At 42.3% G+C, this 18,909-nt stretch overlaps 2 protein-coding genes across 3 annotated transcripts; one reads left to right on the forward strand and one right to left on the reverse strand.

Annotated features, from left to right (window-relative positions):
- Window positions 1-1,030: 1,030 nt before the first annotated feature.
- Window positions 1,031-11,748, reverse strand: LOC135244515 (BRISC complex subunit abraxas 2-like). Of its 2 annotated transcripts, none has more exons than XM_064316859.1 (10): window positions 11,615-11,748; window positions 11,001-11,155; window positions 8,742-8,832; window positions 7,473-7,509; window positions 7,291-7,357; window positions 6,656-6,846; window positions 5,425-5,544; window positions 4,809-4,893; window positions 4,399-4,516; window positions 1,031-3,738 (listed from the first exon to the last, which is right to left on the reverse strand). In XM_064316859.1, exons 2-10 carry the CDS (start codon window positions 11,070-11,072, stop codon window positions 3,227-3,229), a joined length of 1,293 nt encoding a protein of 430 aa, XP_064172929.1. In that variant the 5' UTR covers window positions 11,073-11,155; window positions 11,615-11,748; the 3' UTR covers window positions 1,031-3,226. The 2 variants fall into 2 exon arrangements, with proteins under 2 accessions (XP_064172929.1, XP_064172928.1); XM_064316858.1 differs by having other exon boundaries at window positions 5,425-5,547.
- On the forward strand, window positions 11,627-17,845 carry eef1akmt2 (EEF1A lysine methyltransferase 2). The gene is made up of 6 exons (XM_064316860.1): window positions 11,627-11,768; window positions 12,147-12,212; window positions 12,443-12,557; window positions 12,868-12,975; window positions 15,504-15,720; window positions 16,412-17,845. The coding sequence occupies exons 1-6, from the start codon at window positions 11,662-11,664 to the stop codon at window positions 16,507-16,509; spliced, it is 711 nt and encodes a 236-aa protein (XP_064172930.1). The 5' UTR covers window positions 11,627-11,661; the 3' UTR covers window positions 16,510-17,845.
- The last annotated feature ends 1,064 nt before the right edge of the window (window positions 17,846-18,909 follow it).

Here is an 18,909-nt window from a genome sequence, read left to right on the forward strand (position 1 = left end):
ATGGATACATAATTATTTCCTATTCAAACTATTACAGAGAATTTCCAGGAATGGGCTGCAAAGTTATTTTTCACAAGGACCTTCTACATAGTTTAGCTCAGTGGTTCCCAAACTCGGCCCTGGGCCCCCTGTGTATGCTGGTTTTTATTTCAACAAAGATTGCAATCCCAGAATTTTAATAAGCAGTAACTTTTTCTTAATTAGGTGAATTTCATGTTTAGAGGGATTATTTACCCTCTTATGCTACATTACATCAGAACTTTTTGATCAAATTAAAGACTGAGGTGAACCAATAGGCTACTGACTTGTGAAAGTCACTTGGCCACTAAAACAACCAAACTGGAAAAAGGAAAAAAATATGACATAAATTCAACATTATAATATGTTGGGGGGGGGGGGGGGCACCACTTGTGTATCTTATACTGTAACATAAGGGCCAGAGAGGTTATCATACAGTTTGGCATTGCACTGAGATACTGAATAAAGATTTGGCTCCAATTAGATATCAAGACAATTATTAACTGATTTTCTTTTATATGTTGTAATATAGAATTCTTTTCTCACATATATCAAGGACACGAGCAGACACATGTGCATGTATGTGCACGTGCAGGTGTGTAGGGTGTTCTTAAAATGAAAGCACACTAGGATAATACATACCATATGCACAGAAAATGCACAGAACTTTCAAACAGAACTATTAATGTCATTTAATGTACACTCCGTAGCTCTGGGAGCACCTAAAACCAAAACAATTTAGATTATAGTGATATTCAACTTGAATTCATCGTTAAAACCGTGGCATAAAGGTATACTGTTTTCAGTAATCCTGTACGAAATATATTTTGGTATACAGTTGAGGGATCAAGATATGTTTGCATTGAAAAGCCACACATCACAGGACCTACAGCCTATTACAATATAAATCTAACAATCCCAACAGCTGAGTCCAGAATGGATTGCTACAAGCATGCCATTAACCTAATCACATTGTAATCAAGATCACAGAGTAAATGACTAGAAGCGAGTCTGAAACCAAACAACCATATTTACTTTATTACCCCGATACAATCCAGGTTAAGACTGAAGTGGAAAGAGATCTGGAAATACATGTTCCAGTTGTTTCATTTTTATTTCTCTCGCAGCCAGCACCAAACCCCCTTCAGCCTTGTTACAGATATAATGAGTAAACAGTGAGATAAATGGTGATGCGGCTTTGTGCTTGGGAATACAGCCGGCTCCCTGGGGTCCAATCACACCGAGTTGCGGTGTTGTACAGAGGGATATTGCACTTCAGCGCTACCGTCAGCCACTGTGATTCTGAACAAAAACCAAACGTGAAATAAATAAGTACCGGCTAATGCAGCTCCACAGCTAATGGACAAGTGAGTGGAAGTTTTACATTCTTTACTTTTTGTTCTGTTGTGAGACTCTGAGGTTAAAAAAAGCACTCGCTTTTAACTTTTAATGAGATTTTTTATCACCCTCATCAACTCAGTACCTGTCCCCAAATGGTTTAGGGTCATGACACCCCCCCATCCCACCCCACCCCCGGTTAATGTGAGAAACCTCATGCATTAAAGATGAAGAAAAGCTTTGGCCTGTCTTCACCTGACCACCTTAGTTTCAGGACGACAGTAGCTGGCACAGCAGTTTTGTGTTTTTTCAGTGCACACCCATGGCCTACAGTCAGTTAAACAACACACTCAGTCTCCCAGGAGCCTTTGCTCCGGTCTCCAGGCGGCCGCCAGCCTTTGGCATTTACCATTCAGTGCTGTCGACTGGTGTTGCACACCTCTTATAGATCAGTCTTTCCGGTACCTGACTTCCTGTGTCAGGAACTCGGGCGATACCACTGCCGTACTGGAAGGCACCGTAGCTGTGAAAAGGTCACCGTCATCCTGCCGTTTCTTTAGGAGAACTGACTCTCTTAAGCCTATGAGGTCTATTCATTATTAAGAGAATGCCGTTTGTTGATTCAGAAGGAGAACTGCAGAAGAGCTTTCCTCTGCACTGCACTTACAGAGCAGAAACTCTTAAATCTACAGGAGCTAATATCCACATCAGTAGTAGTTGTAGCATTTAACAGTAGTAAGTAGGACTAGTAGGAGGAGCAGTAAAAGGAGATATGCAAGTTCCTTGTTTAGCGCTAATCTTCAATGACAACAGACTGTAATCTATTGATTCTTGTTAGTCGGCTACATAGAGTTTGTTCCTCAAATTCCAAACTATACATTAAGTTTGAGTCGGCCGCTCCAAAAGTTAAAAGCATTCTACTTCTGTGGCACAATTAAAACGTACCAGTAAAGCACAAAAAAGAATTCAGCAAAGTTACGTTGAGCAAAGAACAGACAAATGTCAGTTACGTAAGAGTGAATAGATGACATGTTGTTATAACATTGATTGGCATGATATTTCACCATCATGAAAATAAAATATAAGCACTTCTATTTGTAACGAAGTGGAATTTTACTTCCTCTGTTAGATAGGCAACCACATGATTATAAGACTAATCGATTGTTAAAGGAAAAACTGCGAATGACAGTCCTTAGTCAAGTGTCAAAGAGAAACGTGCAAGCTAAAGCAATCGTAATATATATCTCTTTTCTTTGTAATGATTAAGCTTGAACAAAAAAAACTGATATCACTTAATAACCATTAATTTGGCTCATTGAAAGAAAACATTGAAGGCCGCAGACAAATTTTCCCTTTTCTCTTGAAATAAATGTCAAAACAAGGAAAATTAGTGCAAGAGGTAATGGTGCAATTGAATGATCTAAATTGGTAGCAGATGTCACACACAAACTAATCCATAAGAGGCGGGGCCAGGCTGTCCCAAGTGTTTCGCTTGTGCGATCAAATCGATAATGTGGCACCGATAGCAAGTTCACTCTGCTCTATATCATGTTTCTTCACAAAGAAAGAAAAAAAAAAACCTCTCTTCATTCACCATGACAACAAATGCTTGATGGCCTGGTTGCCAGGCTGCAAGGGTCAGCCTTCAGTGCTGGGCCTTTCCAGTGAAGCCGAATCCAGACTGTATAAAAACAACAGAAACGAAAAAAACCAAAAAAACCCAACAGCAGAACCATCTGCGCATGCCTTTTAGTTTCGAGCACTGAAGCGCCTCTTCCGAAAGCGTGCCCCTCTTCCTTGATTTGTACGGGTGTTCCCCTTAGCCGGTTCGGCCTGTGACCGCGTGCCCTCCGCACCGCTACGCTGAGATCTAAGAGGTCTGTGAGCTGTGGGCGTGGCCGTCCGGCCTCAGAGCGGCGGGGCGACTCAGCGGCCCCGACGGGACCTCCACGGGGGGTCGCTCCGAGGGTTCGTTCGGCAGGTTCTCATACTCACTGCTGTCCTCTTCCTCCTCCTCCTCCTCCTCCTCCTCGTCCTCATCTTCGTCCCCGTCCTCCCGTCCCGCGGCGTGCCTGTCCAGGGAGTCGCTGCTGGACCCGTCCCCGTTGCCCAGGTACTCGCTGACGCCGGCGGCCGAGGGCGAGGCGTGGCCCGGGGAGCCCACCGCCTGGGGGCGGGGCAGGTAGACCGGGTGGGTCTCTGGGCGGAGCTCCGCGGGGGAGGCCCCCGGGACCACGTCAGCGTATGTGGGCGGGGCGTCTGAGGTATCGGGCCTCTCCGGGCCGGGCCGCTCTCGGGGGAAGGCCATCCGGGACGGGAGCGAGGGGTTGGAGTCGTCCACCGGAACCGGTCTCTCCGGCGCTGCCGCGGCCTCTTGGAGTCCTGAACAGGGTCAGGGTTAGGGTTAGGGTTATGGTCAGGGTTAGGGCCAGGGTCAGGGTCACGGTTAGGGTTAAGGTTAGGGTTATGGTTATGGTCAGGGTAAGGGTTAGGGTTAGGGTTATGGTTATGGTTATGGTCAGGGTCAGGGTCATGGTCATGGTCATGGTCATGTCAGGGTAAGGGTTATGGTCAGGGTCAGGGTTAGGGTTAGGGTCAAGGTTAGGGTCAGGGTTATGGTCAGGGTTAGGGTTACCACAGTAAAATGCACAGCTAGGAAACTGTCATGCAGCTGGACCGCCATGAGACCAAAGTCAAACTGGGGGGAAATGGGGGGGATAGGTAAATATGTAATGGCTGCGTTCTGCTGTAGATGTAATTTGAATGAGGTATCCAGCACTTGTTGTGCCTTGTATCATTGTCTTGATGTTGTAGCTTGTAATGCCTCCTAGTTTGACTTAGCATAGGTTAGGTCAGAGTAATGTTCACTGTGTGAACTGGACTAAATGTGTTCAGGGCTATGAATAACTGTACAAAAAGTATTGTACCTTATCGGACCTGTGTTTGTAGTGACCTTTGGTATGCACTTATTGTACGTCACTTTGGATAAAAGCGTCTGCCAAATAAATGCAATGCAGGTACGAGCGGTGCACAAGAGCTTACTTCTCTCTTCCTCCGCAGTCTTTCGTTTCCTGAGAGCTATTTGCTGTTTGAGTTTATTCACTTCTTCTTGGACTTTCTCTTTCACACGTTCGCTCTGTTCCACCTCCCCACACACAGCCTGCGAAGGCAGAGAATTTTCAAAGCAACTTCTCAAGAGCTCAAGGAATTTCCCTCACGGTAGAACTTTACAGACTGTCAGCAAACATAAATAACCCTCCAGCTAGTCTCTACACATCTCCACTTTCTATGAAAAATAAAACCCCAGTGGTCACAATCAGCCATACAAATAATTAATATTTTGAAACTGGTCTAGTTTCTTATGAAGGCTACAGCCATACGTGTGCCATTTATTTGCGTATACAATAAACACAATAAAGGGCTAAATGTCATTCTAATGATGCGTAACTCACCTGAACTTTGTCTTGTAATGCGCTGTATACCTGGAAGATTGTTCTGATATCCTTCATCACCCCATCTTTGTCAAAGAACTCTGCCCTGCAACATTCCACATTTTCAGAAATGAGTGAATACTATTAATTTCATTCATAGGCCCATTCAATTCTAAAACAAAACATTATAGCATGACCAATGGCTTTGCAACATGTTACTAACTGAAGCAAACCAATGAGGAAGGCACTCCCTGACTTGATTTAAAAACACCATCATATAAATGATGTCACACTCACAGCACTGTAAAGTTTTTAAAAGAATGCAACATGAAACTTTCAAAAACTGACATTTTTCAAAGACCACATATAATGAATAAAATGTCACTGCCAGTGACTCGACACCAGCGCCGGCTATTCTGAACAAACCCGCTGGATTTACTGAACCCAGCAGAGATCCCTGATGTCATGTAAAACATCTGGACATTAATCCCTTTAACCAGGATTGTCCCAAAGGTTTCAGGGGAGGGGCCAGGCTATGGGGTGTGCGGTCAGGACAGGAGAGCTCAGTGGGGTCCACAGATCTTCTATCGGGTTACGCCTGTCCGTCATCGCCCCGGTGACTTCCGGCCTCACTCACCCATGTTCCTTGATGACCTTGGCGTAGTTCCTGGACGTGTTTGGCACAGAAGACACCTTGTACTCTTGTTGGCTGGTGTTTCCCAGGTTAGGGATGCTGAGAGGGATTCTCTGGTTATACCTGCTGGGGGAGAGACACAGCTCAGTCTCACACTGTCCACTGCCATAGACACACTGTCAATCAAACAGGTCAACGCACTACGCGTCTGACGATGCCACGAGCCACCATGTTGGGGAACCTTTCCGACTTTGATGCCATCAAAACAGAAACTAACAATAATGTCTGTGAACAGAAATCTATTTTCTAGCAGGTCCCTATCCCAATCTGTCCTGTCACAAAAATTCCACACATTGAGAGCACCTGCGCTTTAATCTCCCTAAGGAAACTGTCCAAAAAGCCTTCTGCGATCAAATCTTTCCTCTCTGCAGTAAAACTTCTGCCCTGTGCTTGTTACGAAGTTAACAGCATCACATGTGTTTGTTACCATGACTCTCTCCAGGTGAGGACGGCCTCCAAAACTTCCACAATATTAACAAATAAATATTTCCCCCTTTTTTCCCCATTTTTAATGTGTTCATTTACACAGCTGATAAAATTGAGAGATCCTGGGGTCCATGCATAAAAGCATCAATCTTAATCGTGTTTAATCAAGTCTGCAGAAGGCGATTTATTAAGATGAACGCGCAGACGCGCAGAGAGCAGAAGGGAGACTGACATAATGGGCCCGATTTCTGTAATCTGTCCAAAGAAACTGAGAGTGCCATTACACGACCATGCCCATCTGCTTAAATGCAAGCGTGGCGATGTGTCAGACGCTGACAGCTGCACCGAGGCGATGCTGCCAACGTCCTTAAAGTAAGCCCCGCGACCTGCATTTAAAACCAGCTTTAGCTAATGGCACACTTTCAAGCATCAGGTATTGGGTGCCTCTGCTCCAAGACCTAAAGTCCACCTATGCCCTCTTGTTTTGTTTTTTTTCATTACTGAACTATATGAATTTAACGATTCCCATACTTTGAGTGCCTAGAATAACGTTTATTTAAAAAGGCCTTTCAGTTGCAAAGAATGTGCCAGGTTTCCAATCCTTTTTGCGCAGCAAAATAGGATGAATAAAAATCAAATGCATATCCATTCCGAGCTGACGCATAATACCAGGGAGAGTGAACCAAAAGCAGTGGGTGACAGACAGGCTCAGACTCCGCCCATTCTCAGAGCCGGGCCCCAGGCCTACCTTCCGTTTGGCCTGAAGAGCACGTACTCCAGCGCGTGCGTGGAGCTGTTGGCGGTGGAGATGAAGCTGAAGAGGAGGAAGACGAGGTCGGGCACACCCAGGATCTGGCTCAGCTGCTTGTGGATCACCAGCTCCCTGAAGGACATCTGCTGCTGGGTGTTCCGTCGGAAGCGGTACCAGCCAATCACGTTCTGCGGGGAACGGTGACACGGAGCTTCAGCTTCACGGCTTGCTTGGGGTTTTGGTTTCTTGTACGGATTCAATTGACACAGAAATGCTTGGATGTCCTAGGCAATATGTAGCTTGCCAGATAAAACGGCTTAAATTGCCTTCTAACAATTATATGAGCTCATTCCCCAATTTTGCCCAAGTATTACCTTGGTGGAAATGTGCAGCAAACTGCAACTTGATCAGGAATTTAAATCTGGACATCTAAAATGTAATGTCGGTCCAAACACAAAATTGGCACAGGTTTGTGTTTGGACCGTACGGGCCTCTGTGACAGCCGCACTTGAGTATGATGCTGGGCTGTAACTGCACACAGCCCACAGGAGGGCAGCGGAAAGCACACTGTGGGCTCTGGGAAAATTTCAAGAACTTAATCAAATACTGAGTGGGGGACAGGGCGGACTTACTTTTCTTCTTTCTCTGAGGATTCTGTTGAGACTCTCTTCATTAATTTTACCCGCATAGTCATAAAAGCTGGAACAAACAAGCAAAATAAAAGCCAAAATTATGGTGGGCCAGCTACAATCTCAGCACCACAAGAGAGCTCCTTTAAATAATGCTGTCAACGGGAAAAAAAAAATACTCTTACCTAAAAAGATGTGTACAAGGCTCATGGTTCTGGATTTCTGTGAAGAAAAGAGCATTTTTGAGTTCTGTCGAAAGACATGCCAGGCATATCACAACAAGTCTGACTGTCAACACCTTGAAATGCTTGCAGATAATACAAGGCTTTGAGGCTCTACCCTCAAAGAGCATTGTTATACTAATGCAATACAGGCATGCACTCTGAAGTTGGACAAATTTGGTTACTAGAGTTAAGGTACACCTGCAACAAAATTCAGATGCAGTCACACAGAAAGCCTAAGAATAAAGCATAAAGGCCACCAGTCACAGTGTCCCTGTTACAGTCAGGACTGACACTGCCCTGTGGGACTCACAGTCACAGTGTCCATTACAGTCAGGACTGACACTGCCCTCTGGGATTCACAGTCACAGTGTCCATTACAGTCAGGACTGACACTGCCCTCTGGGATTCACAGTCACAGTGCCCACTGCAGTCAGGACTGACACTGCCCTGTGGGACTCACAGTCACAGTGTCCACTGCAGTCAGGACTGACACTGCCCTGTGGGACTCACAGTCACAGTGTCCATTACAGTCAGGACTGACACTGCCCTCTGGGATTCACAGTCACAGTGCCCATTACAGTCAGGACTGACACTGCCCTGTGGGACTCACAGTCACAGTGTCCATTACAGTCAGGACTGACACTGCCCTCTGGGATTCACAGTCACAGTGCCCACTGCAGTCAGGACTGACATTGCCCTCTGGGATTCACAGTCACAGTGCCCATTACAGTCAGGACTGACACTGCCCTCTGAGATCCACAGTCACAGTGCCCATAACAGTCAAGACTGATGCAGTGACAATGACAATACAGACACTATTCAGGAACACAACTCCAGTCACCAGCACCAGCAAGTTTAAGCCCAAAACATACTACAAGGTAACCAACATCAGTGACAAGACTGCCAACTCGAAGTAAGCCTATGAAACACTGCAGATATCCTTCCTAATCCTCCCAAAGTTTTGAAAAATGTAATGATAAATATATTTCACAAATATATGCAATGCTTTTTTACACTTCACTACCTGAAAATGGCAATAACGTTGTGTATTCTCCCATGTAGTCTAGAAAAATCTTTATTAGCTAAGTAGTTTCAACACATTGCTGTGTTTTTCCATTTCTGTAAGGGACAGAAAGCTGATGACCTTACAGCTTATACGAAAACACCTCCTGAAAACAAAAAAAGAACAATTTTCTAACAAGTGTTCAGGAGATGGGCGCAGGTCCTTACCTACTACTTGAACAAATTCTGTGTTGCTGATCTGTGAATCATTGATGCTAAAAGTCTCCTCTTGCCTCACTTCTCCCAACAGAAAGCCTTCCTACAAAAGAATAAACAAATAAAATAACATTGCTTCTGCATATTGAAAACACAACTTATACGTTAAACATGAAAATGAACACTGACAGCAGCAAAACAGAACACATTCAAAGGCATTTTCTGCAGCGTATGTAGGGAGACCATCCATAGCCTTCTCACTCCATGCCGCTGCTGCTGGAAATGGTGCTGATGGCCAGTAGGGGGCACTCTTCCCTAAGTACCAAATAAAATGAAGCAACCCCCCTCCCCATACTGTACAGCAAAAGATACCATCCTTAGGATGAGATACAACAATGATCCCACAGCTTGAAAGGAGTAGGAGAAAAGGGTAAACCAAAGATCCTCACAAAACTGGCCCTCTAAATCTGCTCACTTAATCACCCCCTACAAACAAACAATCCCTGCATTCTCCACCCACTTTCATTCCCCAGGTCATCAATGAAAATGTGAAGTCATTTTTCAGTTGACCTATCTGGTTACAGAAACTTAAAACAAAAGAAATAACTAATGAAGCTTAAATTTTTTTCCCCAGTAACTATCATCAAGGAAGCAGACAATAAAGATTACATTACATTACATTTATTTGACAGACGTTTTATCCAAAGCAATAAGAGCATACCGAAGCGCATTGGAACAACTACAAAACACAAGTCTGATAAGACACAATACTCATTACGTAACAGTTATCCATAACCAAAGGTTTCCCATAGTAATCTGTCATAGACGCTACTTAGGGAACTCTGAACCTGTTAAACCTCTTTAATGCTACAGATAGTGTAGTTTATGACTCTGAAATTCTGAATGGTCGGGTCAAAATGTAGTGTATAATAGATTTATAAACTTTATTTAATTTTGTGATTGTTTTGGCATTAATTAACCCAATTCCTTCCAACTGCAGTGACCTAAAGATGACAACATTTAATTTACCAATCAAAAAACAAATATGCACTTGATAATTGTTTTAGAAACATTTATGCTATCAGTGGAAGTAAAGTGCAACAGTTGCTTTTTGCTAAATTAATTTGCTGCTACCAAAATGTTTCAATATACTCTATTATGTCTAAGCATTAGCTTACGTATTGCCCACACCCAAGTGATGCACAATCGAGTCACTTTTGTCACCAGCATCCACAATTCTTTAGACATGAAAAGAATGTGGTCAAGCAAGAAACAGCCTCCAACGCATGACCAGTAATTCTGGTTAAACCATGCCAAATACAGACTATATATGTAGCCACATAAGTGATACAATGATGTACATATAGGCTACATAAAACTAAGTCTTCCAGATTCAGTGTTAGGTATCCGCTTGTACATGTCAAATAAAAGTGCTGGATGGCTACATAAAATCTATGTAAAATAAAGAAAAATATCTTAGGGATATGGAAATCATCAAGCCAGCTTACCATCTATATCACGCAATGCAGCCAAGCCAAAGGCAAGTTCTTAACCAGCTAGCAACAGCTTATATCAGGACATAACCAAACACACCCCAGGCTAAATTACACTTTAACAACAGGACCACCACGCATACCCCAGGCTAACTTACACTTAACACAACTGCGCAAACCCCAGGCTACACTTTAACAGAAGACAAGAGTGCACACACCAAACTAACGTACAATTTAACAGGACATAACCGTAAAAACCCCGAGCTAACGTACTCTTTCACATCACAAACAGTGCACACCCCCGGCTACACTTTAACAGTCAATAACCTTGCATAACCTAGCAAGCTTCCCCTTGCTGCTACGCTGGCTAGCGAACTACCTACGGAAATGTCTAACTTGAAGCAACGACTTGACTTGAAGCTGCATACTTATTGAAATCTTAAACATGTACCAGTTAGCTAGCCAGCCAGCTATGCAACCAACTAGAAACGAATTACTATACCAATACTTTGTCGTCAGTAAAGTTACTGTCACCGGGTAATTAACGTCACACCACAGATAAACAAGAATACCGACAGGACACTTGGCGATCTCTCATCTCGGCTCGTTAGCTAGATTGCTAACTGTGTAGCTAGCTAGCTCTGTCACTGTGTCAGGTGCAGGAAGATGACACTGTGGAAACTCGATAGCGTCCAGCCGTGATGGATGGAACTACCAAATAAATCAAACAATGATATTTAGTCTCCTCTGTTTAAAAAAGGATGTTTTGGGTACTTACGTGGTCGGAGTTGCTGTTTGCGCTGTGGTAACAGACAGAACTGAAAGTATAACCCGAAATGGAAGCCGCCATGATGAAAACATCCCCACCTGTCCCACAATCTCTTGCGGCTGCATGACTACGTGCGTCACAAAAATCCGGAAGCTTTGGCGTCCCTGGGAAATGTAGGAAGGTTTACATTTAACGGCATCCAAAGATCCTCGAAATTTAATCTAGTAGTTTAATCTAACGATTCACATGTGATTTGAAATGAATACAGGTAACACGTCAAGTCTGCAGGTATTATACATAAATTGTATTAAAACATCTTGTTTATCCCAATTTAGCAATATCCAACTAACTAGTGAGCATTTGATATTGTCGATATAAAAAGTATGTATCTTGATAAACTGAAACTGTCCAACGATATACCTAAATATTCAAGCAATTAATTGCAAACATGGTAAAACTAATACCTGTTTGAATATGAATATTGAGATTTAATGTCTAAACATTCCTGTAGTTTATATTCTCTTTAGTAATTCAATTATCACATTGGACAGCTGTTTGCTACATAGACTGTAAATATACTTTTTTTTTTTTTGCGTGCAACAAAATTGTCCCCTTTGTCTTACCGTAGTAAAAGCCAGGTGGTTGGTAGGAGTGTTGCTTACTTGTCAGTATGGATTCCAACGGGAGTGCACATGGTAATCAGGATACGATCAAAAGCGACGAAGAACAATATCTTGAACAGGATTTCACGTCTTCAGAGCTAGGAACTAAAGAGTAGTGAGTACTTCTGTTTTAATTGTCATACTCCCCTACCCGATTAGCTGGGTAAAACTTTGAATATAGCGCTATGATAGGTAAAGCTAGCAAGCAAGTGAATTGAGGAATGCAACGTTATCGTGCAACCCATTTTATACTAATCATGCTTAGGTCTGTGAATATTTCTGCATTTTCTAATACGCAATAACTTCCCGTCAGTGAGTAGTACTTTTTTGCAATGCAAGTTGGTTACCTAGATGCTATAGCTAGCGCCAGCAAATATACACATTATCAGTATGTTAGCTAGATTAGATCAGCTAACCAGTTAGGTATAACTCGGTTTGGAAGCGCTGACTAAAAACAGAATTAGACTTGACATGTATTTGTCTTTCTCTTTAGTTGGGATGATGTCTACCAAAGAGATTTACGGACCTACAAAGACATCGGGGATGTTGGCGAGATATGGTAACGTGTTTCTAATTGTTATTTGTTTAAGAGTCATACATACATATTGATGTCAAGATAGTTTGTTCGGCCAAACGAATTCTAAAATGTAATTTCTCTGTGTGTTCGGAAATACTGTTATAGGTCCTGTGAAAGCGTTCTCTAATTTAAATGATACATTTCCGCACGATAACTGTACCGGTGAGCATATAACTACTGCCTAGCACATTGATTTGCAAAGCTGTTTGCAGGTTCGGCGAAATGAGCATGCACCGCGTGATCAAATGCCTAAGGAAAGAAAACGTCCCAGCCGATGCTGCCGTACTCGACATTGGAACAGGGAATGGAAGTCTACTTGTTGAATTGGTACTATTTTAGGACCGCTATTGTGCAGTTTCCCCTAGGTTAAATCACATTACTGGCTCGTGCATTTATTATTGAAAGCAAGTCGCTTGCTTGTACTGCAGGCTAATGCAGAAATAACTGACCTGCAGTACCACCTGCTGTACAGTAATGCCTGTTAGTTTTGTTGTATTGTAGCATATACACGTCAGTAAACCATCCTTTCAGAGTTTTGGGAAGATGGCTCAAGATCAGTATTACATTATGGGAGTTAGTGTACTTTGTAAAATTCAGTTTAAGCCAACTGTGGAAATATACTTCCTTATCCTTTCAGGCTAAATCCGGATTCACAAACCTTACTGGAATAGATTATTCTGCTGCTGCTGTAGAACTTGCCAAAAATGTGCTGGAGCAAGATGATCTGTCCAATATAAAAGTTGAGGTAGGTCCATGCTCAAATATTCCAGGTCCTCTGTTTTTAGACCTGGCATGGTTTTCTGTCTTTGTGCTCCCATTTTTTATCAGAGTAATTAAGATCAATAATTTGGATCAATACATTAGAGTACTTTTTGGGTGTTAAAATAAGAGTTTTGTGTTAAATGTTTTTACCAACAAATTGCATCCACAGTTTTTTTTTTTTTTTTGTTGCAAAAAACCTTTTTTGCACATTGGGTTCTATGATTAAAAATGGAAGTATGTGCTGACAGGAATGACAGGACCACAAATGCATTCCTGCACATGAAATGATTATTGACTGTAATTGTAATGTCATGCAAATATGTTCATAGAGGCAAAATTTATTCCACAAGTTAACAGTTGGTGGCAGTCTTAGTCTTTGACAAAGATTATTGTAGAACGCATTACATTTGAATATCCCTGTGATTCTTCTACTTTACTCAATATTACACCATAACCAATGTTAAATAACAAATGTAGGAACATGATGCGGTTACTAAGAATTCTGTGTATTTGCCTGTTTACAAGGCTCTGACCAGGCAAACTCGGACACTTTAGAAGCTGATTGGATAAATCCTTACATGATGTTATTGGGCATACATGGCAGCTAATTGATGTGTAAAGCTTAAAAGATTCTTAATTTTAATGTTTTCCAGTGTTCTAAATGTGTAACAAACTGGAAGTTGTCTCAATTTATATGTATAGTTGTCATATACGTACAGACGGGTTTGCAATTCACCATAAAAAGTAAAAACCTGAGCATGCTATGAGCACCGCTGACACGTGAGGATACTGTGTGAAACCCTTGCAAACTAGAGCCCCTGCTTTATTCAGATGTGACAGATGGATAAAAAAAAATCTTTAAATAGCACATTTCTGCCATTCCGTATTAGATGAAAAAATATATATGCACAATATATATACAGCATATGCTCAGCTATTAATAACTGCGTTCATAAGGGCCTTTTGCATCTAGACTGTGCACCAAGCCATCGTACGTTTGCTCCATATCAAGTGGCCTCAGCAGCTAGCAGCACAATTCATCTTTCAGAACATTGCTGTGTGTGTGTGTGTGTAGGGGGGGCTGGGGTCTTCCATGTTTGGGTTGGGGGAAACACAGGAAGCCACCAGTTCTGCCCCTTGAATTCGGACTGGCCCATCGCCTCCAGCACAGTCATGGCCCCTGTTTTCTGTCACGTCCAGTCAGAGCGTGCGGTTCGCTCGTGCGCGGCCGCTGCAGCGCGTATCCTTCATGATCGCGGCGTTCACCCTTTCACTGTGAAAGAGAGCTGAGGCCTGGCAGTGCGGTAGCGAGGTAAATATTGACCGTGGTCGGGTGGCCGACCCGCGGGACCGTACGCTGGAGTGCGCTGACGTGCGGTTAACAGAGCTGCAGTGTGTATCCCCGTCCTCCACATCGCGCCTCCTGTACATCGGGTAGGAAATGCAGCCTGCCTCCCCTGAGCTGGGGGTTGTATAAAAGCATACTGTGTGAACGAACAAAACATTTCTGCTGTGTAAGTCGCTTGGCATGAGAGGGTCTAAATACCTGCATGTAATTTGAATGTGAGGATGTGCGTGATCTCTCTATCCCAGCATCTGCCCATTTCAATCAAGTCTGAGTCACTTTTGAGCATTATTCATGTGATCTGGGTCCAGTTTCAGGTGCGGCTGGTTTTGTTAAGAGCCTCAAACGAATGAAGAAGCTAGTGTTCCAAGCTGCACCCAAATAAAATCCTAACAAAACAAACCTAAGATTTTTTCCTTTCGTATATGTATTAGGCTACATAAGACATGGGGAGCACTTGCTCTTAATATTGCCAAGGTAAAATACTTCCAGTTTAATCAAAAGGCTCAACCATAAGCAAACATATATTCAAACATAATGTGTTATTCATGATATACTGATAATTAGTGGCCAAAGAAAAAATGCACACGTTTTTTTTTTTTTTTTTTACTTTTGGCCAGTGAAATATAGGCTACTACATGGCTTGTGTGGCCTTGTTGCTCCTAGACATTGCCACTTCACAATAGCTGTACTTTCAGTTGACCGGGTCAGCTCTTGCAGGGCAAAAATGTGAGGAACTGGCATCCTATAGCCGTGCCACGTTGAATGTGACCGTAGTCACCTTAAAGTACGAATTATTCTCCTGCCAATGTTTGTCTATGGAGTTTGCATGGCTGTATGCTTGGTTTTTATGCACCTGTTAGTAATGGGTGTGGCTGAAGTAGCTGAACCCAGTAATTAGAAGGGGTGTTCTCATACTTTTGGGCCATGTAGTGTATCGTCCATGCATAAAGCATGAAGGGCAAAGTTGGGGAGATTTAAAACGGGCAGTTGCTTTTTAAATTCATGCAGCTGTTTAAAAATGTACAAAATAATGATTTACTGTTTAAAGGAAGGCATGAGGTACAGTTTATGAATGTAAATTTCAAGGAAGTCGAGCTTGTTGGTCCTAATTATTTCTGCAGTCCTGCACATAAAGACTGTCTGTGTCTGTCTGTTCTGCAAAGGAGGTGGATTTCCTGAGTTGTGCTGGGACGCTGACTGGGTTTGACGTGTGTATCGACAAGGGCACTTTCGATGCCATTAGCCTGAACCCGGACAGTGCTGCGGATGGGAAGGCGCACTACCTGAAGGCCCTGCAGGGCGCGCTCACACAGGGAGGCCTCTTCCTCATTACGTCCTGTAACTGGACCAAGGAGCAGTTGCTCCACTTCTTCAGGCAGGGTGGGTGGCTTTCTCTGCAGACAAAAAGTTATTAAATTAAGTAGCAATAATCCATTTATCTCTGACAACAACAACGACAATATGGAATAAGGAATGCTCAGTGACTGTACACTGCAGAACACAAATGGCCACTCTATTGCGACCATTCATTTCTTCATTGCTAGTATAAAAATAAAAGAAAATACAATATTTGTTTATATATAGCCAAGGAAAAGGCACCTTTAGGTGTTAAGTTTAAGCACACGTACTGCCCAAGTCTGACAAAGAGGTTCTACTAAACTTGCTGGACTTTCCTGGAAGTGTTTTAGGTCATTGTGTGAGAACAGTATATTCAAGAGTACCGAAGCAAACATTCAGCTGCTGTAACCTTCAGTAACACCCAAGTTTCTATTGGCACAGGAGCAAAGATCACCTGAACCCAATGTGTCAGCCTGACAGTCTCTGCCTGTGAAGGGTTCAGAGTTATAAACCAGATGAGGCACTGGCAGGCTTAGCAGTAATTTATGTGTGTATTTTAGTGCTGTAGTTCATAACAAGTGTCATGGAAACCTTTCCAGCGTAATGCTCAGCAGTTCCAAAGAATGGTACAAATACTCTGACATCAAGCCAGATCTCTTTTGAAAAAAAGATTGTGTGACAGGTATGTCCTTTGTGTCACTAATGCTGGGTTTTTGTTGATTCTTTCTTGAAGGGTTTGCGTTCCATCGAGAGCTGCCCACGCCCAGCTTCATGTTCGGAGGGAAGACCGGCCACAGTGTGACAGCGTTAGCCTTCAAACGTGTGCAATGAGAGACACGTCCAGGATGTGCCGTCCATTACAGAGACGTTTCCATGGATATTTGAGTAACATAGTTAATATGTGAAAATTGGTGCCTCTGGACAATTAAGTATGAGGTTTACAGTGCCTAGCTGGCATTTATTTATACATCAAATGGAAACACACACACATCATTTTTACTTTTCTGTAAGTTATGCAGTTTCTTTTTAGAAAAGCTTGAGTTTCTTGTTATGGCAAGACAACAACAGGTAGATGGATTTTCAGTCCAGGAAAAATCCTTTTAGATACATTTCCACTGTCTGACTGCCATTTGTAATGACCTTTTTATTGAGGGTACCAGAATCATACACAGTAATAATGCTCTGCCTATTTAATAAAATTGGCAAACGAATAAAATTCAGCAACCAAGCTGGGGATTTTAAAAGTTGTTTAATATTACTGAAAATTGCATTTGTGTATGCCTGTGAATGCCTTTGTGCTACAAATACCAGAGTTGGACGTTCTACTGCTGTGCATATTTAAACATGCAGAGAGAGGGGAAAAGAAACTGCCATCTGCCGTTTTGCCTTCAGTTTCTGAACAAAACAACGATGTTGACTTCAAAAAACTGAAGTCGCAAGAAGCAGTGTTGCCAGTTCAGGGTTCAACAATAATGTTTGCCTGGGGCAAGTACAAACAGGTGTGGAACAAGTGAAATGACAGCTCAGGGTTAAATCACAGTTCAGTAAGGACAAGTCTCCATTTGTCACCTGTAAATGAGCACAGGAGCAGAGCTGTGAGAGAAGATAAGACAGGGGGTCATGCTGGGTTCTGAGACCCCTCTCCAATCATATATTATTATTTAGTGTTTGGAGTAGATTCAGTTTTAAAATCTAATTCTTGATCTCAGATGACTTTTTGTGGTTGTTTTTTTTTACCTGATGATACCGGATAAGTGAAATATTATTACAGAAGCTTTATGTTTTTAATTAATGTAATGCCCCAGCTAACCTTTGCCATAGCTGGGTGAGTATAAATTTAGTTTGGGGAAGTCGATTTCTTTAAAACTTGCCTGAATAGGGAAGTGTGAAAAACATTCATGTTGAACCCTACAGGTAGTACCAACTATCTGCTCATCTTATTTTCACTAAGATGTAAGCTAAATATGGGCTATTCCCTCAAATTTCTTTCTCTTTGGGTGCTGTGGACAGAGACTGTACCTGTACCTCTGCCAGTGGTGGTAGAACAGTAGGTGGTGGTGTTGCTCTGTCATCCTCCATTGTCGGGGCATAAGAAGGTGAATGGCCTTTGTGTTCTCTCTTTGGGTTAAAACTTGCATTCTGTGGATTAAAATGCATTCCTAAACCATATAGTGTGTGAGTAATGTTATCCAGACCCATTGCTTCCTTTTCACTAACTATTCATGGCTTTTATTACTTTAATAAAAGGGCATTTGTGGCGTATTGGTTAAGTATCTACCATCAATGTGCTGAGAGATGGATGCATTGGATGGATAGCAGGACATCTTGCATTGATTTATTTAGTTAAATGCCGATATTAATCATTGGCAGGATGAGTTTGTGAAACTGCATTTGGGTGGCACTGAAATTCATTTCATCTCTTTTTCCCAGTTGGTATTGTAAACCAGAAGTTACAGGTGCAAAAAAACTAAAAGTAATGGAAAATGTTGACTGTCTGATTTATTGCAAGTCCCTTTGCAATAAGTTTGAGGTTTCAGCTTTTTAGTCTCATTAGCCTGTAAATTGTCCTTTTTGTTTCTATCTGAACTTTTTTTTTTAAATGTTAGATTTTTTTTTTTTATGAATAATGGCTCAGATAAAAGTAATATAATCAGGGCTGCGAGTTTTCCTTAAGGATAAGTGGCTAGTTATCACTTTTAGATACCTGTAATGCAGGTAAAACCTGTATTTTAAAGTAGGTTTTTGGCCCTATAAAATGCAAACTCTAAGGCTGAGTTGGCAGCACTCCTGCAAGTGTTATATTTCTGGTACGTAGTTTCATCAAAACATGTTGCTTTTCCACCATGCAGCGCATGAAATGGCAATTGAACGGCATTCAGGATGTGGAATCGCATGTGATTTCCGAAGTCAATTCCTCATAAATCACTCAACCACAGCTCAGAAATGGAATCTGGGCTGATGGCCTAGTAGCAACCTTCTTTGCAGGGGCTTGCTGTTGCTACACATGCAATATGGCAAGATGCTTAGAGAATTACTAACTGGAAATTTACAAGTTATGGGATTTTAAGGCTTGGTTGCTAAGACTGGAAATTCCCCTCTATCACCTGACTTCTACAAAACTAAACAAAATGGCCTGTCTCCGTTTGGTCTTTAGTACTATGGTGCATATATTGTCAGAGGGATCTTCAGGTGATAGATATGCTAATTATTGAGTCATAGAACTTGCCGTAA

This window comes from Anguilla rostrata, chromosome 18, assembly GCF_018555375.3.
Source record: "Anguilla rostrata isolate EN2019 chromosome 18, ASM1855537v3, whole genome shotgun sequence".
NCBI lineage: Eukaryota > Metazoa > Chordata > Actinopteri > Anguilliformes > Anguillidae > Anguilla > Anguilla rostrata.

Bases quoted from the DNA above. Each gene is read 5' to 3' on its own strand.
- LOC135244515 (XM_064316858.1), bottom strand. From the start codon at position 11,072: ATGGCGGCTTCCATTTCGGGTTATACTTTCAGTTCTGTCTGTTACCAC. The intron at 5,548-6,655 runs GTAGGCCTGGGG...TCTCTCCCCCAG, and splicing joins CTCTTCAGGCCAAACGGAAG to CAGGTATAACCAGAGAATCC. The intron at 3,739-4,398 runs GTAAGCTCTTGT...GACCCTGTTCAG, and splicing joins GACTGCGGAGGAAGAGAGAA to GACTCCAAGAGGCCGCGGCA.
- eef1akmt2 (XM_064316860.1), top strand. From the start codon at position 11,662: ATGGATTCCAACGGGAGTGCACATGGTAATCAGGATACGATCAAAAGC. The intron at 12,213-12,442 runs GTAACGTGTTTC...AGCTGTTTGCAG, and splicing joins GGGGATGTTGGCGAGATATG to GTTCGGCGAAATGAGCATGC. The intron at 12,558-12,867 runs GTACTATTTTAG...TTATCCTTTCAG, and splicing joins GAAGTCTACTTGTTGAATTG to GCTAAATCCGGATTCACAAA.